Source organism: Pygocentrus nattereri, chromosome 12 (genome assembly GCF_015220715.1).
Source record: "Pygocentrus nattereri isolate fPygNat1 chromosome 12, fPygNat1.pri, whole genome shotgun sequence".
NCBI classification, from domain to species: domain Eukaryota; kingdom Metazoa; phylum Chordata; class Actinopteri; order Characiformes; family Serrasalmidae; genus Pygocentrus; species Pygocentrus nattereri.
Window position 1 is genome coordinate 3,740,534 of NC_051222.1, and position 23,628 is coordinate 3,764,161.

At 37.4% G+C, this 23,628-nt stretch overlaps 1 protein-coding gene across 2 annotated transcripts in view; it reads right to left on the reverse strand.

Annotated features, from left to right (window-relative positions):
* The window catches only part of LOC108414402 (ribonuclease inhibitor-like), a 51,568-nt gene that overhangs the window by 24,425 nt on the left and 3,515 nt on the right, over positions 1-23,628 (reverse strand). For both annotated transcript variants that reach the window (XM_037543606.1, XM_037543607.1), the window contains exons 2-10: positions 22,806-22,887; positions 16,447-16,506; positions 15,543-15,893; positions 12,408-12,497; positions 9,014-9,179; positions 7,605-7,774; positions 6,670-6,843; positions 4,124-4,297; positions 1,437-1,613 (exon numbers count right to left, since the gene is read on the reverse strand). In XM_037543606.1, coding sequence (XP_037399503.1) covers positions 1,437-1,613; positions 4,124-4,297; positions 6,670-6,725 — 407 coding nt within the window. In that variant the 5' untranslated portion in view covers positions 6,726-6,843; positions 7,605-7,774; positions 9,014-9,179; ... (2 more) ...; positions 16,447-16,506; positions 22,806-22,887. The remainder of the gene's footprint in view (positions 1-1,436; positions 1,614-4,123; positions 4,298-6,669; positions 6,844-7,604; positions 7,775-9,013; positions 9,180-12,407; positions 12,498-15,542; positions 15,894-16,446; positions 16,507-22,805; positions 22,888-23,628) is intronic.

Sequence of the window (23,628 nt, forward strand, 5' to 3'; positions counted from 1 at the left end):
GAAATTTGCTGGAGTTTTTTTGTTTGGCAATTTTGATTGCTTTGTTGAGTGCATAATTTAGCGGGTATGGTGGGGTATAAACCCAGAAATAAAGAGTAAACCAGAATTATAGAGTTCATAAGTTGAGTAGAATGGCTTGCAACTGAGAGTAAGAGCTTCCAGTTCAGGAGAGTATGTTCTGGCCAGAAAACCACCACCTGTGGTTAATGCAAAAACATAGTCCTCCACCTTTGGTTTTGTAACTGGATTGTGGTCCACTCTGTACAGTGAAAAGGTGGGCAGCTCCACTACGATGTCAAGAGTAATTTCATTCAACCACCTCTCGCTGAAGCAAATGTTGAAAGGTCCCTTGTTATTTTTACCAGCAGTCAATTTGCCCATTTTGTTGTTAAATAAGTGCATGTTGGAGAGAAATATGTTTGGAACCACGAGTTCGAAAGCCATGTCTCTGAAGTCACGTGAGTGTGTTGTCATGTATCTTGCATATCTCCTGCTCTCCTTCTCCTTCTCTTTGCTGCAGGAGGATGGCTGGTGATCTCCCAATGAGTAACTCTGAAGAATCTCCGCAAGTATAATACACACACATACACATTTTCTAAGCCGCTTCTCCCTCAATGTCGTGCGGAAATATAAAATTAATTAAAAAATTTCATTTGTGTTAAGCCCCAAATGTACAGATGTTCATACCAGTTGAAAATTAGCCAAACTGTGACTCCATGTGCAAATTAGCAAGCAAAACACACAAACACATGACACATCAAAACACTGTGGCTGCCTGTCACGGCACCATCTTGTCTTCCAGCAATGATCTGCAGCAAAGTAAGCCAGTTTCAGAACCTAAGTGCTTATGTTGGTATTGTTTTTCATTTTAAATATAAATAAAATATAGTGTTTGATTTGGTCTGAAATGTTAATCTTGTATCTCTGAATGAATGTAGATCATCAGATTTTAATAATGAATGTCAAAGATTCACAAAGTTGTTTAGAATAAAAACATTTAAAGAGACACAAGTATTTGTTCATAAACGGACCAAATTAAACATATATAAATCTGTACTAGTGTAGTCTCCTGGTACGTATAACTGTTGTTGGGCCTATTGCTTTGTAATTACAAATGAAATAAAATTCAAAATCATCTGAGAGATTTGTAATTCAATATAAGATATCTGTGTAGCAACCTCCACTACAGCACTCTTCAACACAGACATGAATAATAGGTTAAATGAATCCTGTCCAAGTCTTGATTCAAGTCTTCTTCTAGAATTCAGTTTCTTTCTACTCTAGCAGTAAATAACTGTTACTTATCTGTACTATGTGACCAATTTGCTATTCACAGTAAAATTCAGTTGAAATGTCATCTTTTTTATATAAAAAAACATACTGAATAACGCTGCTAAGTCTTTATAATTCAGGAATGAACTGACAGAAACACTGACCTGAGTATTTCCAGTTTACAGTGGGAACTGTTCAATCCATCAGATAACAGCTTCATTCCTGAATCTTGCAGGTCATTATTACTGAGATCCAGCTCTTTGAGGGAGGAGTTATCCTGTTTTAAAAGTGATCCAATATTTTCAAACGTTTCCTTTCCTCCAAGATTACACAGAGCTAGTCTATAAAGAAAGAACAAGCACAGATTTTACAACACGCTCAAACGAGGACACTTAATTATAACAATAAAAGGTATTTGAATCAATCTTGGATACACCCTGACGAATTCTCTTGCACATTTTAGTTTAGTAGGATTGATATATTAAGTTATAGAAAAAGAAATTAGTCCAGAGATGTTTTATTTTGCCTTAAACATCTTCAATAACCTCCAGAACCTTCTCCTTGGTTATGATGCCTATGTGGTGTGCTATATGTGAAAATATATAGATAATATATTTCCAGTACATATATTCACTTCAAATGTGTACATATTATGGCCCTCATTCATCAAAGTTGTGTAAAAATGCTGATTTAGTGACATACAAACACCTCTGTGTCTGATAAAACTTTTGTATGAATGGAATCAAGCAGAAATTCAAGTATAAATGATGAATTAGCTTCAGTGCATGAAATTAAGTGTCAGTATTTTCACATAAAGTTCATTTTAAAAGAACCGAACTGAGTTCTGTTAAAGTGAACAAGGAAGAGAACCAACTGCACCACAACTCCATTAGAACTCAGAACCCCTTCACAGCACTCATGGTGTGCACAGCGCTCGCAAAGTGGGCAGTGTTCTCTGATAAATCTACCCTTCCAAGTGTTGAGAGGGACCACCAGACACACCTGCTGATCTCCTATTGGCCACGGTGAAAGTATTGGCTGAAGTGCATTGCACAAAATTTTTAAAAGTGACCCTGCGTGTCTGCTGCAGTGGGCTTTGTGTTTGTGCTCTTCATTGAGCTCCAACTGACATTCAGTGTTCGGTGTGAAAGCATCTTAAAATTGCATCTTATTGCTGTAATAAGTAAAGGCGTCTGGTTTATTTAAATGTTGTCTTGCATACATTAGAATGTGATAATAAGGCTTCAGGCAAGATGTCTTTCTGATAACTCTTCCAGACTTGAGTTCCAGTTTTCCCTAACTGCCTTTTCTTAATGGCATTTCAGACCGTGGGAGTCTACCATGTTATAGCATTCCCCAAATGTGTAGGCATCTGTTTTATTTTTAGATCCTTAGCTACTTCATGATGCCCATTACACTCTGGAACTGTCAGTAGACAATTTTCAATGACAGTTAATTAACGAGTTCTGTGACTTTACCAGGGGTGATAGTGGGAAAAATTCCTGGGCCTGAACTTTTTTTCTCTGCTCGGGAGGTGAGCAGGGTGGGGGTGCTATGTATGCGACACACTTAACACATAACTTGTTGGCCCCTGGGCGCAGATATACGTCTATGTATAACCCTGATCTTCATTACTGTCAGAATTTCTGCTTTTGAATTAGTCCCTTCAATGATAGATTGTGTTGAATTTTGTTGAAATACATGAACAACATTCAGACATGAGATAAACAAACCCAATATAAGCCTATATTTCAGAAGCTTGTGCAGATTACCAGAACTCTTGGGACTAGCTGGCCTGTTCAGGAATCCTACCTGTTTTAACTAGTCACATACCTTATTGCTTCTATAGCATAGGAGACTACAGATACTACAGCCATACCAAGAACGGTCAGCAGGTGGCAATAACAATACTCCAAAGTAAACTAGGAATTGATTAGTAGCCTAACCATTGACTAAATGACATGAACAAGGACACATTCATTTCTTTTAAAAATATAATAGCAAACTATGCAGCATTTATTTTAAATATTTTGAAACAGTTACAGTGCAACAAACTCATAAATAATACTACAGCCCTAAAATTACTATTCAGTTCCATTTTCCCCTTAATATAGGCTTAATATAGGCTTAATATAGTTGTGTTCCATGGCTGAGTTTAAAAAAATTTGCACATGTATTTCCCGGGATTTCCTACTGAATCTATCAATTTGTTTGGTCAAAGCAAGTCCCGCCCCCCCCTGTTTCTGACTGGCTTAATGGCTAGTAGGCTCGGCCTTGGTGTTGGTTACAGTGAAACCTGCGCATGTCAGATCAAGAGAAGTGTCAGATCCTATGGTCAGATCACTTGGCCAGGGGTCGGCAACCCGCGGCTTTGATCCCTCTGATGCGGCTCAGCTTTTGAAAATAATTAATTTAATTAACGTATATTATTTTTGAGACTTAAAAAATGTTCGGGCGGAAAATCACAAACGTCCGGTATTTAGTTTCGGTTCGCTTGACTGACATGTCGGCATCGTCACTCTTTAACAGCTCTGATACTTTTGCATAAATGTGATTAAACTATACATGTCTCTTTACCTGGAAATTTAGTATTTCTCAATTTGTGATTGATCTGCTTTAAATTAAAGCCTTGAATAAACAATTCATGTGATCAACACCACCATCTAACTGTATTTTTCTTAAGATGAAACATCTCTGTACTCTTGACAAACATGCAGCAATAGTTCATTTTCTGACCATTTTTTCATTATTTCACTAAAACATGTCAGGTAATATTTATAAATAAAGTCATATTAACATATTAACTCATCTTATGAGTATCCTTCCAGAGTAAAATGACAGTAACACTGACCTGAGTATCTCCAGTTTACATTTTCCAGTCTTGAGCCCAGCAGAGAGCAGCTCCATTGCTGAATCCTGCAGCTCATTGCTACTAAGGTTGAGCTCTGTCAGGGTGGTGATTTTTGTTTGTAGGGCTGATATGAGAGATTTGCAAGACTCCAGAGTGAAACCACACATGTCTAATCTGTCAAGAGAGAGTAACTACATTTGAGAACACAGTGCAGTCAGAAAACATGGAATCACTCAGAAATACTTTGACTGAGAAAGAGAGCACATCTCCAATCTAGTTTATATTCCTATTACTTAGGGTAGTAAAAGACAGAATAGTTAACGTCTTTGCAGAACTGATGAAATGATTTTCAGTTATAGATAATTTACCAGACATGGGAATCTATAAGCACTTTCATAAATGTATGAAAGGACCGGCCGTTTTTGGTCCGTTCATGAAGAGGAACCAGAGAGTGGATCACCTGTCCTGTGGAAAGCCTCAGTGCAGTGAGCGCGCTCGGTGCAGGAAGACAGAACCACTCTCTTAATCAATCAAAGAGTTTATTAAGTCTTCTGCACAAAGAAAGAAGGGCACTCCTTCTTTTATACAAACACGTCCTGCCCTGTTGCGTACAAGCAAACAGGGTGGACCCAAATAAGTTGTCTAACAGTCATGAAATGCTAAGCTGACACTCACGGACCACCGGAACTGCCCAAAGGAGGGGGGCTTCTGCTCTGTGTACGATAATCTTACCTACGAAAGAGAACAAATGGTTCTGGACAGAATGTTGTCCCGATAAGAGGAGCAAGTTGTTTGTGCAAAACTGCCAAGGACAGTAGCTATGCTTGCTGCAAAGTCTGCTTAGAGCAGAGTTAGAGCAAAGTTAACCCTTTCAATGTAAAAACATACACAATTGTGCATGTTTAAAATAATTATAATTAATTAACTTACAGATCCATAAATACTTTGTTGCTGGTTTATTATGTACACCTACACTATTGCTGTGCTCCTTGGCCATTTTATCAAACTCACTGGCCAATTATGTGCACTAATTCTGTTCATAACAAACCTAAATGTGATCAGAAAGTGTTCAGTTGGTAATCCCTGCTGCTGAAATAAGAATCTGCTACTCTGCATTGTGACATTAGGCTACGTTTAAACTTTTATGCCACTTCACTTGCCTGAATGGGACATGAATCTAAAATGAATTTATATTGTATCATGTAGCACATCCTGTAACTTATCTGAAACTCAGCCACAGCAGTTGCATGGACAGTTTTGATTTACAAGAAATTAAAACAGAGGGTTATTTTGGTTAAATACAGTTAGCCAGTTAAAAGTTAAATTATGCTAGAACTAAAGTAAAACACCTGCTTCTCGCAGTGCTGTTCTGCTTTGTCAGTGTGCTAAAAGCTATCAATTAAGAAGATTTTTATTTCCTTATTATTTTTTTTCTCCTTTATTGAAAAATCATATAAGATGCAAATGTACACTCTTGGGCAAAAAAACGGGCCAAGCCCAAATTGGCAAAACATTCAGCTTTGGTAACATTTTTTTGAGAGGTCCTTTGTAGATGATTAAAAACTTTCAACAGATTATCAGTAACACATCAACAACACATCAGTGAAATAAATATCCTGAAGATGTACTGTTGACTTTTATTTAGTAGATGCATTGTTAAGATGTTACATCCAAACGTTACCCAACATTACCCAAAACCTAACCCTAATGCTAGCCCTAATCCTAACCCTAACTTTAACCCTAAATCCAAAGCTTAATCCTAACTCTTAACCTTCCCTGATCCTAAGCCTAACTCTAACCAAAACCTAATCCCATTAAGATCCAGTTACAGAATGGTGTCAGCAATGTGTCTATAACAGCTTGTTGAGGAGGTCAAGGGGTCTGTATTATACTTGTTACATGTTCAGTGACCTTTCACCTCAATGTCTACAAATATGAAGTTGGACATTCCAAATAAAGTGAAAAACAGCTAATTATAAACACATTTTATTTATTAAGATAATTAAAAGTCTACTACTGCTAGTACACTGCTACTACATCATCGATATGTTACTGTTGAGTGTTTATTTCATCTTGAAAGGACCACTCAAAATACCTAAGCTTTTAATGGACTTAACAACAAATCAATAAACAAATAGATAAAGTAACTTTATATGTAATAGATTTTTCCTTTGGTCTCTTTGAAGGTGCACACATTGTCAATGACTCCTTTGGGAATATTTTGTTTGGAGTATACAACTTTAACTTAAATGTTGGAGACTGTAATGAAGGAATAATTAATCTAGAAAAAGCTGAACAAAAGTAAAGACTGGACAAATTAAACGCTGGACGAATTTAATATTTAGTGTTGAAGGCTTTTTTTGTAATTTTGTGTTATTTCCTGCTTTCTGCTTATGCTGAAAAATGAAAAAGTTGCACTTTATGGCTCTTTAGCCTGGAAATCAAATAAATGAAAGAGTGGTTTCTTAATTTTACAAAATACTGTATAAACATGAGTTGCATATTTCTGTTATGCTGGAATAAAATAGCTCCTTTGTGATTCTGACCTGAATATCTCCAGTTCACAGAGTGGACTCTTCAGTCCCTGGGAAAGGTCCTCCATTCCTGAATCCTGTAGATTATTCTTACTGAGGTCCAGCTCTTTTAGGGACCAGGTTTCTGCTTGCAGTGTTAATCCCAGAGTGTTACATGTATATTTCCCAAGATTACACAAAGCTAGTCTGCAAAGGGAGAACAAATACAACAAATACAAATGTTCTACAGTTACAGACTGTAGTTCATTTATTTATGCATGCATAACTGGTAAACCGCCCATTACCCCATGAATCAGTGGTCAAGACCCCTACAGGAACTATACTGAGCAGGTATTTTTGGGTGGTAGATCATCAAAGACATGGACAACATTCTGATATTATAGAACTATAAAGTGCCTAGTTAGCTAATAATTGGGCAATGGCTTAAAAATACACTAAAAACATTTCCTCTGTTAAGAAAGGTCAAATATCTATATTTTGTGGCTGCTTTTCCCTCCAAAACCCTGGGAAGAGTGTGAGGACATATGATATCAGTGAATCCACGAAGTGAAAGAATATATGAAAAAAAGTTGCAAATAATTGTGGTTGGACCTTCCAGCAAGACAGTTATACAAAACATACAAAACATTACTTCAAATATACACAAAAATATTTCACAGAATTGAGCTTTTGACATGGCCACCCCAGTCATCTGACCAAAACCCTACTGAAAAGCTGTGAAGAGGAGAAGCAAAAGGGATCTAGGACCATGAAGATCTGAGATTCTTTACTGAGGAGGGTCTCACATAGCACATAGTTTACACATAGCAAGTCTGCAAAGGCAGAATAAGTGCATAATACTACATTAGTTGGATATTTTCATAGTCCTGGTAAAGAACTATGTTCTTCTCATCTTTATTATTATTATTCACCTTACAATTATTATAAATTTTATGTAACATTCTGACCGGAGTATCTCCAGTTTACAGTGTGAGCTCTTCAGTCCAGCAGACAGCAGCTCCACTCCTGAATCATGCAGATCATTGTTACTGATGTCCAGCTCTCTCAGGGAGGAGTTTTCTGTTTGTAGAGCTGTAAAGTTTCAAGGGACTGTGCTGTGAGATTACATCCAGCAAATCTACATTTGGGGAAGAAAAGAAAGTAAAATATATAAAGATTTATAAACTGTGGTTTTTATTTGGAATTTTCTGAACAATAAAATGAAATGGTGTCATTCCATGTAATTTTTTCTTTCTTGTACTGGACAGATGAGGCTTTGAGACACATTTCATTGGTTCCTCCTTTATTTTCTCCTACTTGCTTAATGGTGATTATCTGCTTGAAGACTTCCCTGGGCTGCAGAGAATCTTATAAAGCAAGAACTCACAGAATAGTTTCCTGCTTCTTAATCCACAGAAGATGTTCATGACTGTTCTCAATTAACCAAGGTTAACCGTTATATAGTACACAGTGTTTACTGCTGTTTCTTTTACTATTACATAACGTATCTTTCATTTAAATCAAGTAAATGGTGATCTATCAAAATTAAACTGGTGAACATACAAAATAGAAATTTACACGTTACAACTGAATATATTTTCTCATAACAACAAAATTGAGGCTTGAGGCTCCCAGAAGAACAAAATATTCATTATAAACAACCACAGATTTATAAGTATGCGATTGCTTCCCTCAATGGTATTAAAAACATCAGTAAAGACATCAATGATATTCAATAAATAATCTATCTTGTTCTAATGCAATATAAGATGAGCTACACTTCTCTGTCATTTATTGTAAAATAATGCTAAACTAAACCTCAACACTGTTTTTTTACCAGTTACACATGCTCAGTCATACTTTAGTGTTTTCAGTGAAATTTATCAGTTAAATATTTTATTGAATGTATTTATTTATTTATTTATTTATGACTTTTGGCCTTATCCAGCACTGCTGGAAAAGAAACTACATAACTGCAAGTCAATGTTCAATGAAAAGCAAAAGAAATTATACCTATGAGTTTTTGATACCTATGAGTTATTATATCTATGAGACAGAACAGTAAAGCAGGAAGAATAGTCCCAGTGGACTGTCCTCATGTGGTAGTGTTTTTAGAATACTGATTCTGATTTTAACACAACAGAGAAAATATGTATTACTTAATGAAAGCATAATGTCTAAGGTATGCAATGTTTTTAAGTAATTTGTCAAGAGTTAATCATAAATCTAACAGCAGACCATAGAAGCTCCATGATAAGTTTGACTTCTCTTTTCCTGTTTCCTTAGACTTCCCACACTTTTTTAACATGTTATACACATTATTAAGTCATAACACAGTATTAATATTAGCTTTATAATATTTATATCAAACACTCACTTTGCCTTTCTGTAGTGTGAGATAGCTGGGATGAATCTCCTGTATCCCTCCTCTGATGTGTTGTATCTCTTCAGGTCCAACTCTTTCCTCACATGCTCTGACTGGAGACGTGTGTAGGTTATGACTGAGCACTGTGCAGGAGAAAGTTGCTTTTTTGACGATTTATCTGAAATTAGAAACGATGGAAAGCCTTTAGACACTACCATCGTCCAGTGGCAGAAACGGTTTGAATATATCATTTCTAGGTATATCTTGAAGTGAACAGTATAGAGAATTACTTCTATTAAAAAACTCATTCATCAATATTCATTTGCTATGTGCTTCTGATGAATTTGGGAACTGTCACTACAACAAATGTAAAAATGAGTGTCTGTGATTTTTCCCTCATGATTTTTCCCTCACCTCCCATCTTGTGAACTTTGAGCTCACCTCTGTCTTGTGACATTTGTATGTTTGTCCTTACTTCCAGTGGCACAGCTTTGCTGCATGACCCTGTCAGTAGTGTTTTTAATGTTAATTTTCAATTTTTAATTGTCTTATTGTTGGTTTTGTAGCTTATGTGATTTTATGGTTTCATTGTTTTACTTAATTCCTGTTCTGGTATGTTTATGTTTACTAATTTCGATACCTCAAAGGGATTGCGGCAACCAGTGTGCAAAATACTCCCTGGTATTCAGGAGGTCCCAAGTTGACTGGTTCCTACCTCACTCACCATATTGGTGCTGATGCTAGCTTCAATGGCAATGAAAGGTTTGGATGAACAATTCTTTTTCTGGAAATTGTCTTTTCCAAACTTTAACTGAGATCTTACACATCTCCTCTTTCGTCTTCTTTTGAAAAATGAGTAACAAACTCTTGGGAAATTGTGCCGGTTTTGCAAACATGCTGCAGCATATTATAAAGTTTTTTAGAGATATTCCAGGTGTAGTGATCCTTCTAGATTATGAAGGACCAACTGAATGGACCAATCTGCTAAAATGCCACCCTGGGGTAGACCAGTGCTGCAGCTCAGGTTTGTTAAGAATATTAAGGACAAGCTTGCTGTTGGTGGGTGAAGCAGCTGAACAATAACTTTTCCTGAATTTACATTTTTCCCTAAGGGACAGCATAACATTTTAATTTTCAGGGACCCCCTAGAATGTTGAATTTGAGACATTCAGGGGATCCCTGAGGTTAATTGGGGATGTCGGATCCCCCAGGACCCCTTCTATTTAGCACCCTACCAGCAACTCTAAAAATGCCAAGTCATGTGGAGAATTGGCTAAGCAGCTCCTCACTATCACTTATTCCCTGGACTTTCTTTAAGGAAAAACAAAAACAGTCTGGGGCTACAGATGGTGATTTTCTCCTGTGGCTACCAGCAAGCAGTAAATAGTAAAGAGACAATATGCCCAAGGAAGAATTAGAAACTGGCTAAAGGTGCATGGAAGCCAACATCCTTTCCCAGTCATCATTTTATCAAATGCTAAAACAATAAAGTGGATGAAGTTTCACTGCATCTCAAATATGAAGAGAATTCGCTTTATGGTTGATAAAATGTGTCATCTTATGTGTTTTACTGAGCTATAGTTGACCAAAGATAGGACGGTTGACAGCAATATTACAATTAGAGCAGGCTGAGACAACATGTTCACTATTGAGGAGACTGTTTAGTTCCATCATCTGTGAAAGGAACTGAGTAACGCAGAGATTAATAACTGGCTGATCAGATTGATATATCAGTCTACTCAGGCTTTAGGAGGAACAAACTGTGCAAGGACAGCACGAGAACACTAAAATGTAGAGAGCAGCTGTACTTCAGCACCAAGGCTGCGTACCATTTAACACAATATGTTGATTTTAATATTTAATAAACAAACATTGATGGTGTTTTTAAAGAAAGTATACAGATTTTAAATTTGTAAGTATTCTAAATGTATTCTTATAAAAAAACAGGACAATAAAGTTATATTCTTATTCTAATTCTAATCTTTTATGATGGCTGTGACTGTATAACTTGTATTCCCCTGTTGTTTTCTTAATGTATGCCTTCTGTGCTCTTAGTGTCTGTGTCAGTTTTAATCCCTGCCAAAGTATCAGGTATGATTTCTTTAACAAACTATCTTTATTCTATCTGTCTCCTTTGTTACAGTACCAAAGATGGTCTTAGATATCTTTCAGCAGCATGACTGCAGTGCATGTTCTCAGGCCTGGTCCCAGAGCCCCTCTTCTCTGGACATATGTGTGTTCAATGCTCTCACACACCTTCTACATCTCTTAGACTTGTTAATGAACTTTATTTAATGTAAGCATGCTACACTGAACCTGAACATCTTTCTGTTATGGACCACTTGGTTTTCAGTGGCTACATAATATGCAGTTTAACTCAAACTACAATCAAGAGTCTGATTGCTGGTGAAAAGCGATATGTGTTCAATGTCTGGGATGGGAATTTTTCAAATAATGATGTTGTAATATTTGTAGATCATCCTAACACACTTAGAATATAGTGTAAACACTGTCCAGTAATGTGTGCTTCACAACACACTAGTATCGGGAATGCCAGGAAAGCAGTCATGTTCTTAAAATGCATAACATTGCAGTAGTACAGAGAAATCAGTCACTGACCAGGGCCAAGGCCATGCAGCAGACAGACACGCTAAAACGTCCATCTGCCAGCTGCCTTGAGATGCCACATAAGAAAACCTTGAAGAGTTTCTTCTACCAATCTAATCAATGTCAGTCCAACCAATTCACAATGGCAGCACATTTGGTCTAAAACTAGGATTGTTAAATATAAGGTCCATTTCATCTAAAAATACTGCTGTTTATGAACTTATTACTCACCATGATTTTGATGCTCTATGCCTCACAGAAACATGGTTAAAAACCTGAAGAATACTGTCCTCTAAATAAAGCAACATCCACAGGCTACAATTATGTACACAGCCCCCTAACTAAGTGGCCAAGGTGGAGGCATAGCAAACTTTAATGCAAATACTTTAGGCATTAATTAGAAAGCAGGCTACACATTTTTGAAATTTTGAAATTCTCAGAAACACAATATATTGTTGTTATATCAACACAATAGCTTTTTTCTAGTTTGCTTGTTTTGACAAGAAATGTGTTGATGTAACACATTTTTTCATTTGCAAACACATTTGAATAATGTTTCAATTTGAATAATAAACGCACCTTTTCGGTGTCTTAGTGAATGCTATTTTCAGTATATCAGCTAAGTTCAAGACCATTTGAACTTGAACACTCTTTACAGAGGAACCAAGGAGCCATGAAAATATGAACACATGTTTACTGCTAATTATTGGCCCATCATTATCTTTCATTTACATGCACATAATAAACATATGAACAACTTCATTTTAAAAATTAAATTAAAAGTAATTCAAAAAATTACCTTTCAAGATGTAACCTGTAAAGGCAATTAATGTAATGGCAAAAACTGAAATGCAGATGATGGCAATCTTCCAAGCATGAAAACCTTTTCCTGAAACACAAAACAGATCAAATATTACAACTTGTAGAACATCAAATGTCAAGATGTACTTGTAATATTTTAAGGATAATTTCATAATTAAGCACTGACTACCTGCAACAAAAATTAAGTTTACTTTGAGTCTGGTTACTTAGTAGTAACATTAAGAGAATACTTAACTAATTTGTTACTACACATTTTAGATTTGTACTTCTACAAGAGAAAAAAACATGCTTTATATTCATTTTCATTTAAACTTTAAAGAATTTGATGTATTTTCAATGGCAAAGAGATTTTTGTTTTTGATTTCCTGCTAATTTAGTTTTTTTTATTTGAGTATTTTCCCGGAACTGCTTGCATCTATGCTAATTCTTCTTCCAGTATCTCACATTAATCAAAACAACACATGCAGAGTTTGTTAAAAGTGGTTCAGACATGGCAGATTCACTAGTCTGACATGTAGAACGTGATCAGCTACTTCTTTTTACTTTTTGAGATTTTGACACCATACCAATACTTTTACAACTCTGACATTGTCTCACATTACATGTTTGTAACATAGAAGTAATTTCATTTTACACTTAAATGAATGGTTTGGTGAAAAATCACATTTACACAGTTTCCCACTTATTATTTTCTCACAGATGCAGCCTATCACCCAAGTCCTGTTTGGTGTCTTAGTGTTACTTTTTTTACTTTAGCACTAGAGCTACAAGTCACATGTTACTAAAAACAATTGAATTCAGTAGACACTGAAACCACATCCCAAAACTTCACTTGTGGCTACCTGTTGAATTCGCCATGTTATCATAAACCACACAAATCTGTCTGCACAACCTTAATGAAGAACTATGTGTGGTTTGAGTGGGTTGAGAAAAGTGCTAGGGATGTATCAGTAGAAAAGATCTGGGAATTATTGAGTTTGCATGTTCTCCCCATGTCTCCATGGGTTTCCTCCGGTTTCCTCCCACAGTCCAAAGACCTGCAATCAGGCCAACTGGACATGCTAAATTGCCCCTAGGTGTGAGTGAATGTCTGTCTGTCTGCCCTGCGATGGACTGGCGACCTGTCCAGGGTATATCCTGCCTTCCGCCTGATGACAGCTGGGATAGGCTCCAGCACCCCCGCTACCTGAAGGCTAAGCGGCTTAGAAGATGTGTGTGTGTGTGTGTGTGTGTGTGTGTTAGTGTGGTAATGGTTGACTACTAATATTTATTCTACTGTTTGTTAACAATATTAGCCTTGTTGCTCCAGCTCTAAACTAAAGAAGCAATGTCCAACAATTATTAAAATATTAAATATTATAACATAACAAATATTATAACATAAGGCTATTTCCTGTTCCTCACAGCAGAGCAGACATCACCCTCCAATACATACAACCTCTAGTCATACAAAAGCAACAGCAAGAAAATGTACATCAACCTGAAATCTGCATTCACATAAACCTGGGGTGTCTGATCTTATCCACAAAGGGCCAGTGTGACAGGTTTTCATTCCAACAACGCAGGAGGTCCCTTGATCAGCTTGATCAGCAAACCAACTATTAAACAAGTGGAATCGGCTTTTTTTGAGTTAAAAATCCTGCATCCCGGTCTTGTCCTTTAGGGCTACCCCTGATATAAACAAAATGCTGAAACACCCCCAATATAGAAGCCTGTGTCTGCTTAGCACAGGCACAATATTTGGCACAAAAAAGACATAACTGAGTCAAAATCAGCTGAGATGAGTTAAAACAACACAACACAGCAGAGGATTGTACTGATGACCCTTTGTACATTTTATTTTCCCTACTGTACAACGAGGTGTACAGTATTAACTTAATGAGTTGAATTAAGTGTGTTCGATGAAACAAAACACAAAAATGTGCAGTGTTGGGTCATCATGACTGGGATTACAGAAATAACCACATTGCCATGACAGAAATGTATGTAGCCTGTGTAGCATTTAAGAATGGGCTTATAGGACAGAAAAAGACAAATCGTATTGTAATCCAAATTAGACAAGGGTGGGCTAACTTTTGCCTTATAGGCTTCCTTAATATCCCCCTAACACTTATCTAAAACTTTACTGCCACAAGTACAATCATCAACGTATTGATAATATTCACGAAGAGCCAGACAGATTACAATGATTAAAATCACCCACAATAAAGCTTGGGGCTTCCAGGCAGCATTGTAGTTGCTTAGATGGACAGTCAGCTATCATGAAATGTAGCACTTCCATCTGGCAGAAGGTAAACAATACACAATAAAATGCTCCTAAAATCTTGAGGAAGATGAAAGGGTCTAAAACTTGCACATACAAGCTCTAAATGTGGATTTCACACAGTCTCTCAAACCACTTATTAACAAACACACAGACCCCCTCCATCTATAACTTTACTGGAATTTTCTTTTCTGTCCTTTCAAATGAAAGAGAAGCCATTTAGGGAAACCAAAGAGTGCAGCAGAGTAGTGCCACCAGCAGTAAGTGAGAGAGGGTGGATCTCACTTTTACAGGTCCCACAGGTACATCTCTTAACCACAGCTGGAGCTTCAACTCAAACACTTAAGAAGAACAGAAGGTCTGAGGCAATAGTGGATAGTAACAGTTGCTAAGTACTGATTAGAGGAAAGAAAGGCTGAGAAAATGTGATGGAGCTTGGCATTGGTCACTTGGACTATACTTTGCACAGTCAGGAATAAAGCGTAGTGTCACACATTCGGCTCCTTTTGTGAAGGACACAGACTCCAACTCCCAGTGTACACTGGGAGATCATGTGACTTTGGACTCCAGCTTGCACTCCTATCAGCGCTCTCAGGCCTCCTGAGTTCTGACTGTTTACACCTGTGTTCTATCAGAAGACAATTAGGCTACAGTATATAAGCCTGGGCTTTAGGGAGTATCAGTGTGAGGAAAACTGTGTAACCTTTTTCCCAAACCATTCCTTTAAGTCATTAAGGTACAGTCTGTGCTGGCATCACTTGTTGGCTTAAAGTTCATATACAGATGAATTAATACTTTTATTACGAATTAACAATTCATAATGATGTCACACTGAAAATATGTTCTTACCTTTAACTTCAACATAAACAGTCACATCATCACTCCAGGATATGGATTCAATGTAACACTTGTAAGCTCCTTCATCAGAAAGTCGCAAAGCTGAGAGTTTTAGTGAGGTGTTTCCTTTTTGTAGCTCTTCTTTAAATAAAGCCGTTCTTCCTCTGTAAGACTCCATCTGGTATTCATTACTGTCTTCATAACCATCATAGACATGCACTACACTGTCTGTCTGATGCAGTCTAAACCACTCTACTCTCATACCCACAACACTGATGCTCGGTTTGACAGAACAAGGCAGAACGAGGTCTTCACCAGCTTCAGCAACAAGAGGAGCAGCTGGACCAACTACTTTAAAGTTCTCTGCAATGAAGAGCAAACATGACGTATAATAATATAATAAGGCGATAAAAAAACATTTACATAACATGTATGTAAATATATTACATATACAAAACATTTATATTGCTTCCTCGTTATTCCCACATTATTTGATGAGCACTAAACCGTTTCAGCATAGTAAAAGCATCTGATGAAGGCCTTGAATGTGGGTCTATGGGTCTGAACATCATGATTTTAACTTAATAATGTGATTCTTTTGTAGTGCATTAATAATCTAGAACAGACATCCACATATCAGTTTGTTTGTTTGTAGGCTACAGGAAAGGATAAAAATTAATTGTATTTTTCCCATCTCATTATTTATAAAACTGAAGATATGCAAATGAATCCTGGTCTCCATTACCTGTATTTTACATGCATGCAACCATAGATAAAATGTTTATTAACTTAAATTGAAGAGAATCCATTCTAAATATGCTATGGGTGGAATAATAGAGACTCTAGAACCTCTTTCACACACATGCATGTGAACACACAAACATACATAAAGCCTTTTACGCAGTAGTGCACATACCTGACTCAGACTCCAAAAAGGCAGAGAAAAGCAGAAGCATCACAAAGAGGAACTTCATCCCTAAAACACAGATTGAATAGAATTTCAGCTATCCATTTATGCCACTTTAACACACTTTTTATATGTTAATTTTCATGTAGTTGATACAAAGAAATCTCAAAATGGCATGAATGGTACTGTTCAAATGTCAGAGACCACCATTCAATAAGAAAAAGTTACTAATTGTTCAGCATCAGAAAAAAGCAGAAATCACACATTTAACAGAAAATCACACAGAAGCCTCAAATACACGTCAAACTGCTTCACCCTTTAACTTTATTACAGCTTCTGTTCTTTCCAGGAGACATCCTTTCAGGATTTTTCCACATCATCAAAGTTCAGTCTTAGAAGCAGTTTGCGTTTTCTGCTTCTCTTGATCCAAGTAGTTTCAAATTCATTCAGTGATGTTGAGTTCTGAACTCCGGGTGGGTCAGTCCATTAGTCTGAGAACATCAGCAGCTTCTTTGCATGATTCTGTTTATTTCTTATTCTTTTACATCTATTTCCTTTTCTCAGTACAGCCTTTTGACAGCTACACATCCTTTTAGAACCATACATGAAGATGTGCGATGTACTGTAAGCTCCCTGACCAAGTGGACTTTTTAACTAAGCACACCACGGAGAAAGAACACCACTGATATTTTGGAGGCTGATTGGAGGCTGAAGCTGAAGTTTGTGGTTGACAAAAAGTGAGTAAGTGAAACCAGCACTGAGAGAGCTCCTTGTTTATTTGTGCTTAATTTATGTGAATTATGGCATGAGAGCATGGTTTCCTCATAACACAGCCATTTGATTTCTACTGTACCTTAAATCCAAAAGCAATACAATAAAACGTATAATATCATTTACATTACTGTAGCTGTATTAATACCAGAAATCTGTCAGAAATATCTATTTTATTACTATGATTTTTTAACTTTTAGCAATGTCCATAGGACATCTCAGGAGTAGGAACTGGGGCAACCATTCCCCTGCCGGCTCTGCCTCTGTTAAATAGACACTGTGAACATATTATTTTTCATGAATTTGTCATGGAGATTGAGAATGGTTCTATATTAATATATATATATATATTTATTTTTATTAAAAGAAAACACTAAATAATGTGCTGCTCAGGCTCTTCAGACTGACGCTGAATAACAAGCCTGTAGACTGAAGAACTTCCACAAACTCTTTATTAATAGAAACAACCAACTTTTGAGCAAATGGTGCTTGACTTCTCAATCATGTTGCATTTCTTTAATGCGTTAAAACATGACTGAGTCAAAAAAGTAAGTTTAGTTCAATATATTACACTTAGGATCTCTAATGTTTATAATGATAATCTATTTACAACTTTCTTTTTTATTTAAAAATAAAACCAGCTGGAGCACATTTTATTCACACATTTATATCATAAGTATCTGAAGTCTAACTAAACTATCTCCCAAATATGTGTTTACTCATTAGTACATACAGGTTTGTCATGTTTAGATCTTAACAGATCATCTTTATGGCTGATGCTAATTTCAAGGGACTAAAATTTGGTAGCATTTTATTTTATGGTATGGTAAACAAACAATATTTAATAAGTAAATATATAGTATACAAGTATTTTTCTGGTACATACTTTCTGGTACATACTTTAAGTTACATAGTAATTTAAACAAAATCACCACACATGTATAGCAGTACTTACTCACATTTTAATGGTAAATATGCAGCACTTACATGGTGCATGTGTGGTATATATTTATTTAAAAAAAAGACAGGAGTATCATTTTCATTAGATTGTCCATCTACCCAGTTGTACGTTTAATGTAGTCTGTTGCATGTCATCTCAGCCAGCAGGGGGCGCTGGCTGTGCTGTATGCTGTGGTGAATCTGCCTGACAAATGTACGTAAAGAACAGTCAGTAGCAGACAGCAGTCATATTTGAGCACAGCGCAGCTATCTCTAATTAAAACATGCATCTTCATATACGTTCAGGTGAGCTAACTGTAAAACTAAAAGCAGCAGACCTAAAATATTTAAAACATGCCAGTTCAATCTGTTTTACCAAGTAAAGTGTCATATTTGTGTTTATCATGTTCAGCACATGGTACCTCTGGTCTCTAAAATGACACTCCTTTAGCTATTGTCACTAGCCATCTCGGCTAACGTAGCTCATGAAAGGCAGACGTGGACGCCTTCGCTTTTGTTTTATGCTGATTATTGACAGATTACATGGTCAGAAAGTATAGAAAGAGGGTGGGTTGTCTTTCACCAATGCTGTAATAAGCAAGGGTTGGGCAAGTGTGTGGTTAGGGTTAGGGTTAGGGCCATTTCAGATACTAGAGCAGCTATACAAGCATTATGTTATTGACCAGGTAGGGATGTTGATCTTACAGTACGACAGTAACCTGACGTGATATGAATGATGGAAAGAGTGTTTAAAAATGACTTAGTCAGCAATTCGTCAGCATTTCAAATCCTGCTCCGGAGGGATCTTTGGATAAGATTTTTGGCAACTTTTTTTTTTACCTTTACCTCAAATTACTCTGCTTAATGTTCCTTATAATCATGGAATTACTTAATCTTCCCAATCTGCCTGTATGACGACTGAAGGGAAAGTGTTTAGGACGTGAAGAAAGAAGGAAATACTAGCCATGTTTTCTCTGGAAGAGGAAAGGATAGATTGTTTAAGCTTGGGAGAACTTACATTTTACAGTATGTTCTAAAGGGGGAATGAAGGAATTTATTGTTGTGAGCTTTTATCTGTGTTATACATTGTGTATCTGTGTGAATGTGCTGAAGTTGTATGTTAGGCTGCCTATTTTGTGTTTACCCCTACATGGTCATGTTTGTCACAGCTGGTACTTGTCCTGTATGAGCTGGGTCTAATGTTGGTATCAGTCCAGCTATATAACTGTGTCAGTCCAATGTCTTACGGGCTGGCTGGGTGTCTGTTACTTGTGCGTACAACGAATAAACTTCACTTGTCCAGACAACAGAATTAGTGTGTTCCATTCTGAAGGCAGCTGCTTCACTAGTCACTACCTTTAAAGGCGGCTCTCTTATTGCCTTTTAACCGAAAAGGAACCTTAGTGGACATCGCATTCGGGACAGCGCTTCAGAGCCATCATATATCATAACGTTCACTGCACTGTTCATGTTTTATCTGTTTACTCACAGCCGCTCCTTACTTTACACTCCCCTTAGACTAAAGGTGGATCATCTCAGTGTGAAAGGACGGCTCTGAATCCACAGCAGCCGTTTTCCTGCATCGAAACTGCTGTGGAGATTTTGTATTTGTATTTGTAAGAGGCTGATTTAAGGAGTCATATCTAGTGTTATATAAGTTACTTGACTCAGCAGCAGATACAGATCATCCTGTTTATAAATCAATTAATTCCGTCCTCATCCACCTTAATAAACCTGCTTTATTTCTGGCACACAGGATAAACAGTAATGTTGCGTGTAATTTTATACAAAATGCACTGAGAAAAAGGGGAAAAAGGAATCCCATGCAGTCTGTTAAGCAGCTAATATGCATATTTTATACATTCTCATCTGATTTATGAGCTCCTAGTCTGAAGTTTAGCCTTCAACATTCACCACTGTGGTAAGTAAAGCAGTACAAGTCAAGCGGAGCAGCTAAAATAAGCATCTGCAGTGTTTATTAAAAAAACCTTTCATTTCTGAGCTTCTACACCTGTTAAAGCATTTTCATCATCCAGGGAGAACGTCAGTCTGTAGCGCTGCTCCCACTGTGTTTACCCCCAAAATCCACTTGGCAAGTCCAGCTGCTTTCGGTCACTCAGCGCAGTTTTCTCCCTGTGACCGCTCCTCTTCCTCGGCCCCTCAGACACCCGCTCCTCTACCTCGGCCCCTCAGACAGCCGCTCCTCTTCCTCATCTCCAAATGGGACAGCATTCGTATCGGGAGCGCAAATGCTGCATTAGAACACTGCCTACTTAGACAGCTGCCTTCCGATTGGAACACACCAACTGAGTCCCCTGGTATCAGGAAGGTTTAGATTCCTCACTACAGTGTAACTTCTCACTACAGTGAAGCTTCTGAGAATTGAATGGGGAAATGTAGCTGGTCTTTCTGACATTACTTAGTGCACACTTATATATTTGCTTATAGATTTATAAGATTATAAATCTATTATAAGATAAGATAACTTATAGATTTGCTAAGTTTGCACCAAGCATTACTTGTAAACACTCCATATTTACTTGCCATTAAATTCTGGGTAAATACTGCAGTACATACCTTCCACACACTACGGACATGCAACATACTAGAAAATGGAATGTACTCGATATTTACCTATTAAATACTACACAATTACTGTACCACAGCTAAAGAAAAAATATTGGTAGAGGTTTTATATCTATATTCAAGGATTCAAGGATTCAAGGAGATTTTATTGTCATTCGCATCACATGGTACATGAGGTGGAACGAAATTAAGATCTCATGGTCCAGTTTACACCCAAGAGCTGTTATTAAAATAGCATATTAAAATATATTTCCATTTTAAACTGCAATTTTGGTTAAACAGTGATTTACTGACATGTATGACTGCTAAAGAGAATGTACCCAGAATTCTTAGCGGTTTCTAGTTTCTGCTTATTATTTTTTCTATTTATTTTTATTTATTTTTACATGTTATGAAATGTTATTTTCATGCTAAGTTTAAAGACCACTGTGCAGCAGATATGATGCGCTAGATAATTTAGTAGCAGATATAGCAAAGCGCAGCTTTACTAATAGGTTTACTTTTGACTCCACTTTTCTACCACTAGGGGTTTCTGCATTGGAGGAGGAGTGAGGTTTCTGCAAAAGCAGTTAATACAAACAGCTGGAAAAACAGGCTCTAGGAAGTGTGTGTGTGTGTGTGTGTGTGTGTGTGTGTGTGTGTGTGTCTGTGCCAAATAAATTCCAGTGATGATGCACACAAGCAGGACATGACAGAAACAATAAAATCACTTTAGTTGATTAAAATGACCCCACGACCCTGAGGGAGAGGCGGCTTAGAAATGTGTGTGTGTGTGTGTGAATAAAATGATACAGACCTCACAGGGTCATAGTTTACCTAAGGTGTAACTATTAGGTGTAGAGAGAGAGACAGGGAGAGACACAGAGAGAGAGAGACAGAGAGACAGGGAGAGACACAGAGAGAGAGAGACAGGGAGAGACACAGAGAGAGAGAGAGAGAGAGAGAGAGAGAGACAGAGAGGGAGAGAGACACAGAGAGAGAGAGACACAGAGAGAGAGAGAGAGAGACACACAGAGAGAGACAGAGAGAGAGACACACACACAGAGAGACAGAGAGACAGGGAGAGACAGAGAGAAAGAGAAAGACACACAGAGAGAGAGACACACACAGAGGGAGAGAGACAGACAGAGAGAGAGAGAGAGAAAGAGACACAGAGAGAGACAGACAGACAGAGAAACAGAGACACAGAGAGAAGGAGAGACAGCGAGAGAGACAGAGAGAGAGAGAAACAGAGACACAGAGAGAGAGACAGACAGAGAGAAACAGAGACACAGAGAGAGAGACAGAGAGAGAGAAAGACAGACAGAGACAGAGAGAGACAGAGAGAGAAACAGAGACACACAGAGAGAGACAGACAGAGAGAGAGAGAGACACAGAAAGAGACAGAGAGAGACAGACAGAGAAACAGAGACAGAGAGAAACAGAGACACCGAGAGAGAGAGAGAAAGAGAGAGACACAGAAAGAGACAGAGAGAGACACAGAAAGAGACAGAGAGTGACAGACAGAGAAACAGAGACACAGAGAGAGAGAGAGAGAGAGAGAGAGAGAGAGAGAGAGAGAGAGAGAGAGAAAGAGACACAGAAAGAGACAGAGAGAGACACAGTAAGAGACAGAGAGAGACAGACAGAGAAACAGAGACACACAGAGAGAGAGAGAGAGAGAGAGAGAGAGAGAGAGACAGAGAGAGAGAGAGAGAGACACTGCCTCAGTTAGTTGTGGGCTTCACTGCTATCTGTGTTCTCTGTTATCTGAAAGTCTACTTTAGATCTAATGATAAGCAGCCTGAAGCAGCTGCAGTGATCTCTGAGTGGGACTTTAAGGTGCTCAGCATTGTTTTGGTCATTAGCTTGAAGACACAGAGTCATGAGTTACACACTGAAGTGATGAAGAAATGGCTATTTTCATGCGTAGCTTGACACAAAGCACCATTTTAAATCACTCAAGTAAACCTGTTCATATTCCTAACAAACATTTGAACAACTTTTCTTCTCTAACGCCAGGTCACACTGAGAGTCTGTTTCACTCTGAGGGTCAAATTCACAAGCAGTAAAAGCAGAAATAATACAGTTACCTGTTTCTGAGGTTGGAGTTCAGAGTCTTTCAGAGTCTTCAGTTAGAAAAGTTCAGCTCCGTCTTTATCAGGATCTCCAGTCCTACAGCAGAGACACTCATCAGCTCATATATGATAATACCATCTGTAGGTTCTCACAGTCCATCAGTTTATTATATCACACACTCAGCTCCTCTACTGGAGTTCAGACTGAATCATAAACTAGCTGGAACTTGCTTTTCCTCAGAAAGAGAAAACCAGTTGGAGCACATTCAGTCACATTAGAGTGTCTCTAAAATCAAACCTTAACAAGACTGGGCCAGCAGAGTTTTCATGGATTAACATCAGCTACACTGCATTTGTCACACAAGCGTCTATGATACTGGATTTATTCATGTACTAAACTTTATATATGTTTCTGTTTAGGTATGGATGGAAAATTCCAGAGGTGTAAGTAATGAATTACATTTACTCTTGTTGCTGTAATTGAGTAGAGTTTTCCCTGTAACTGAACTTCTCTGAGTAGAATTAAATCACAGTACTTTTACTGTTACTTGAGTTCATTTTTAATGAGATACTTTTACTTCACTACTTTCATTTTTAACTTTACAGAGTAAAAATAAATTATAACCGTATCAGTTCAAACACCAATACGAACGACACGCGGTTAAATTTAAAAGATTCACCAACCTTAAAACAGCAGCTCTGGCAGGAAAAACACTACAGAGATGTCCAGTTTAGTGTAGAAGGACAGAGGAGAACTGAACCAGCACACAGGAGGTACAGACCACGTCCAAACAGTTATGAAATGTTATTTTCATGCTAAGTTTAAAGACCACTGTGC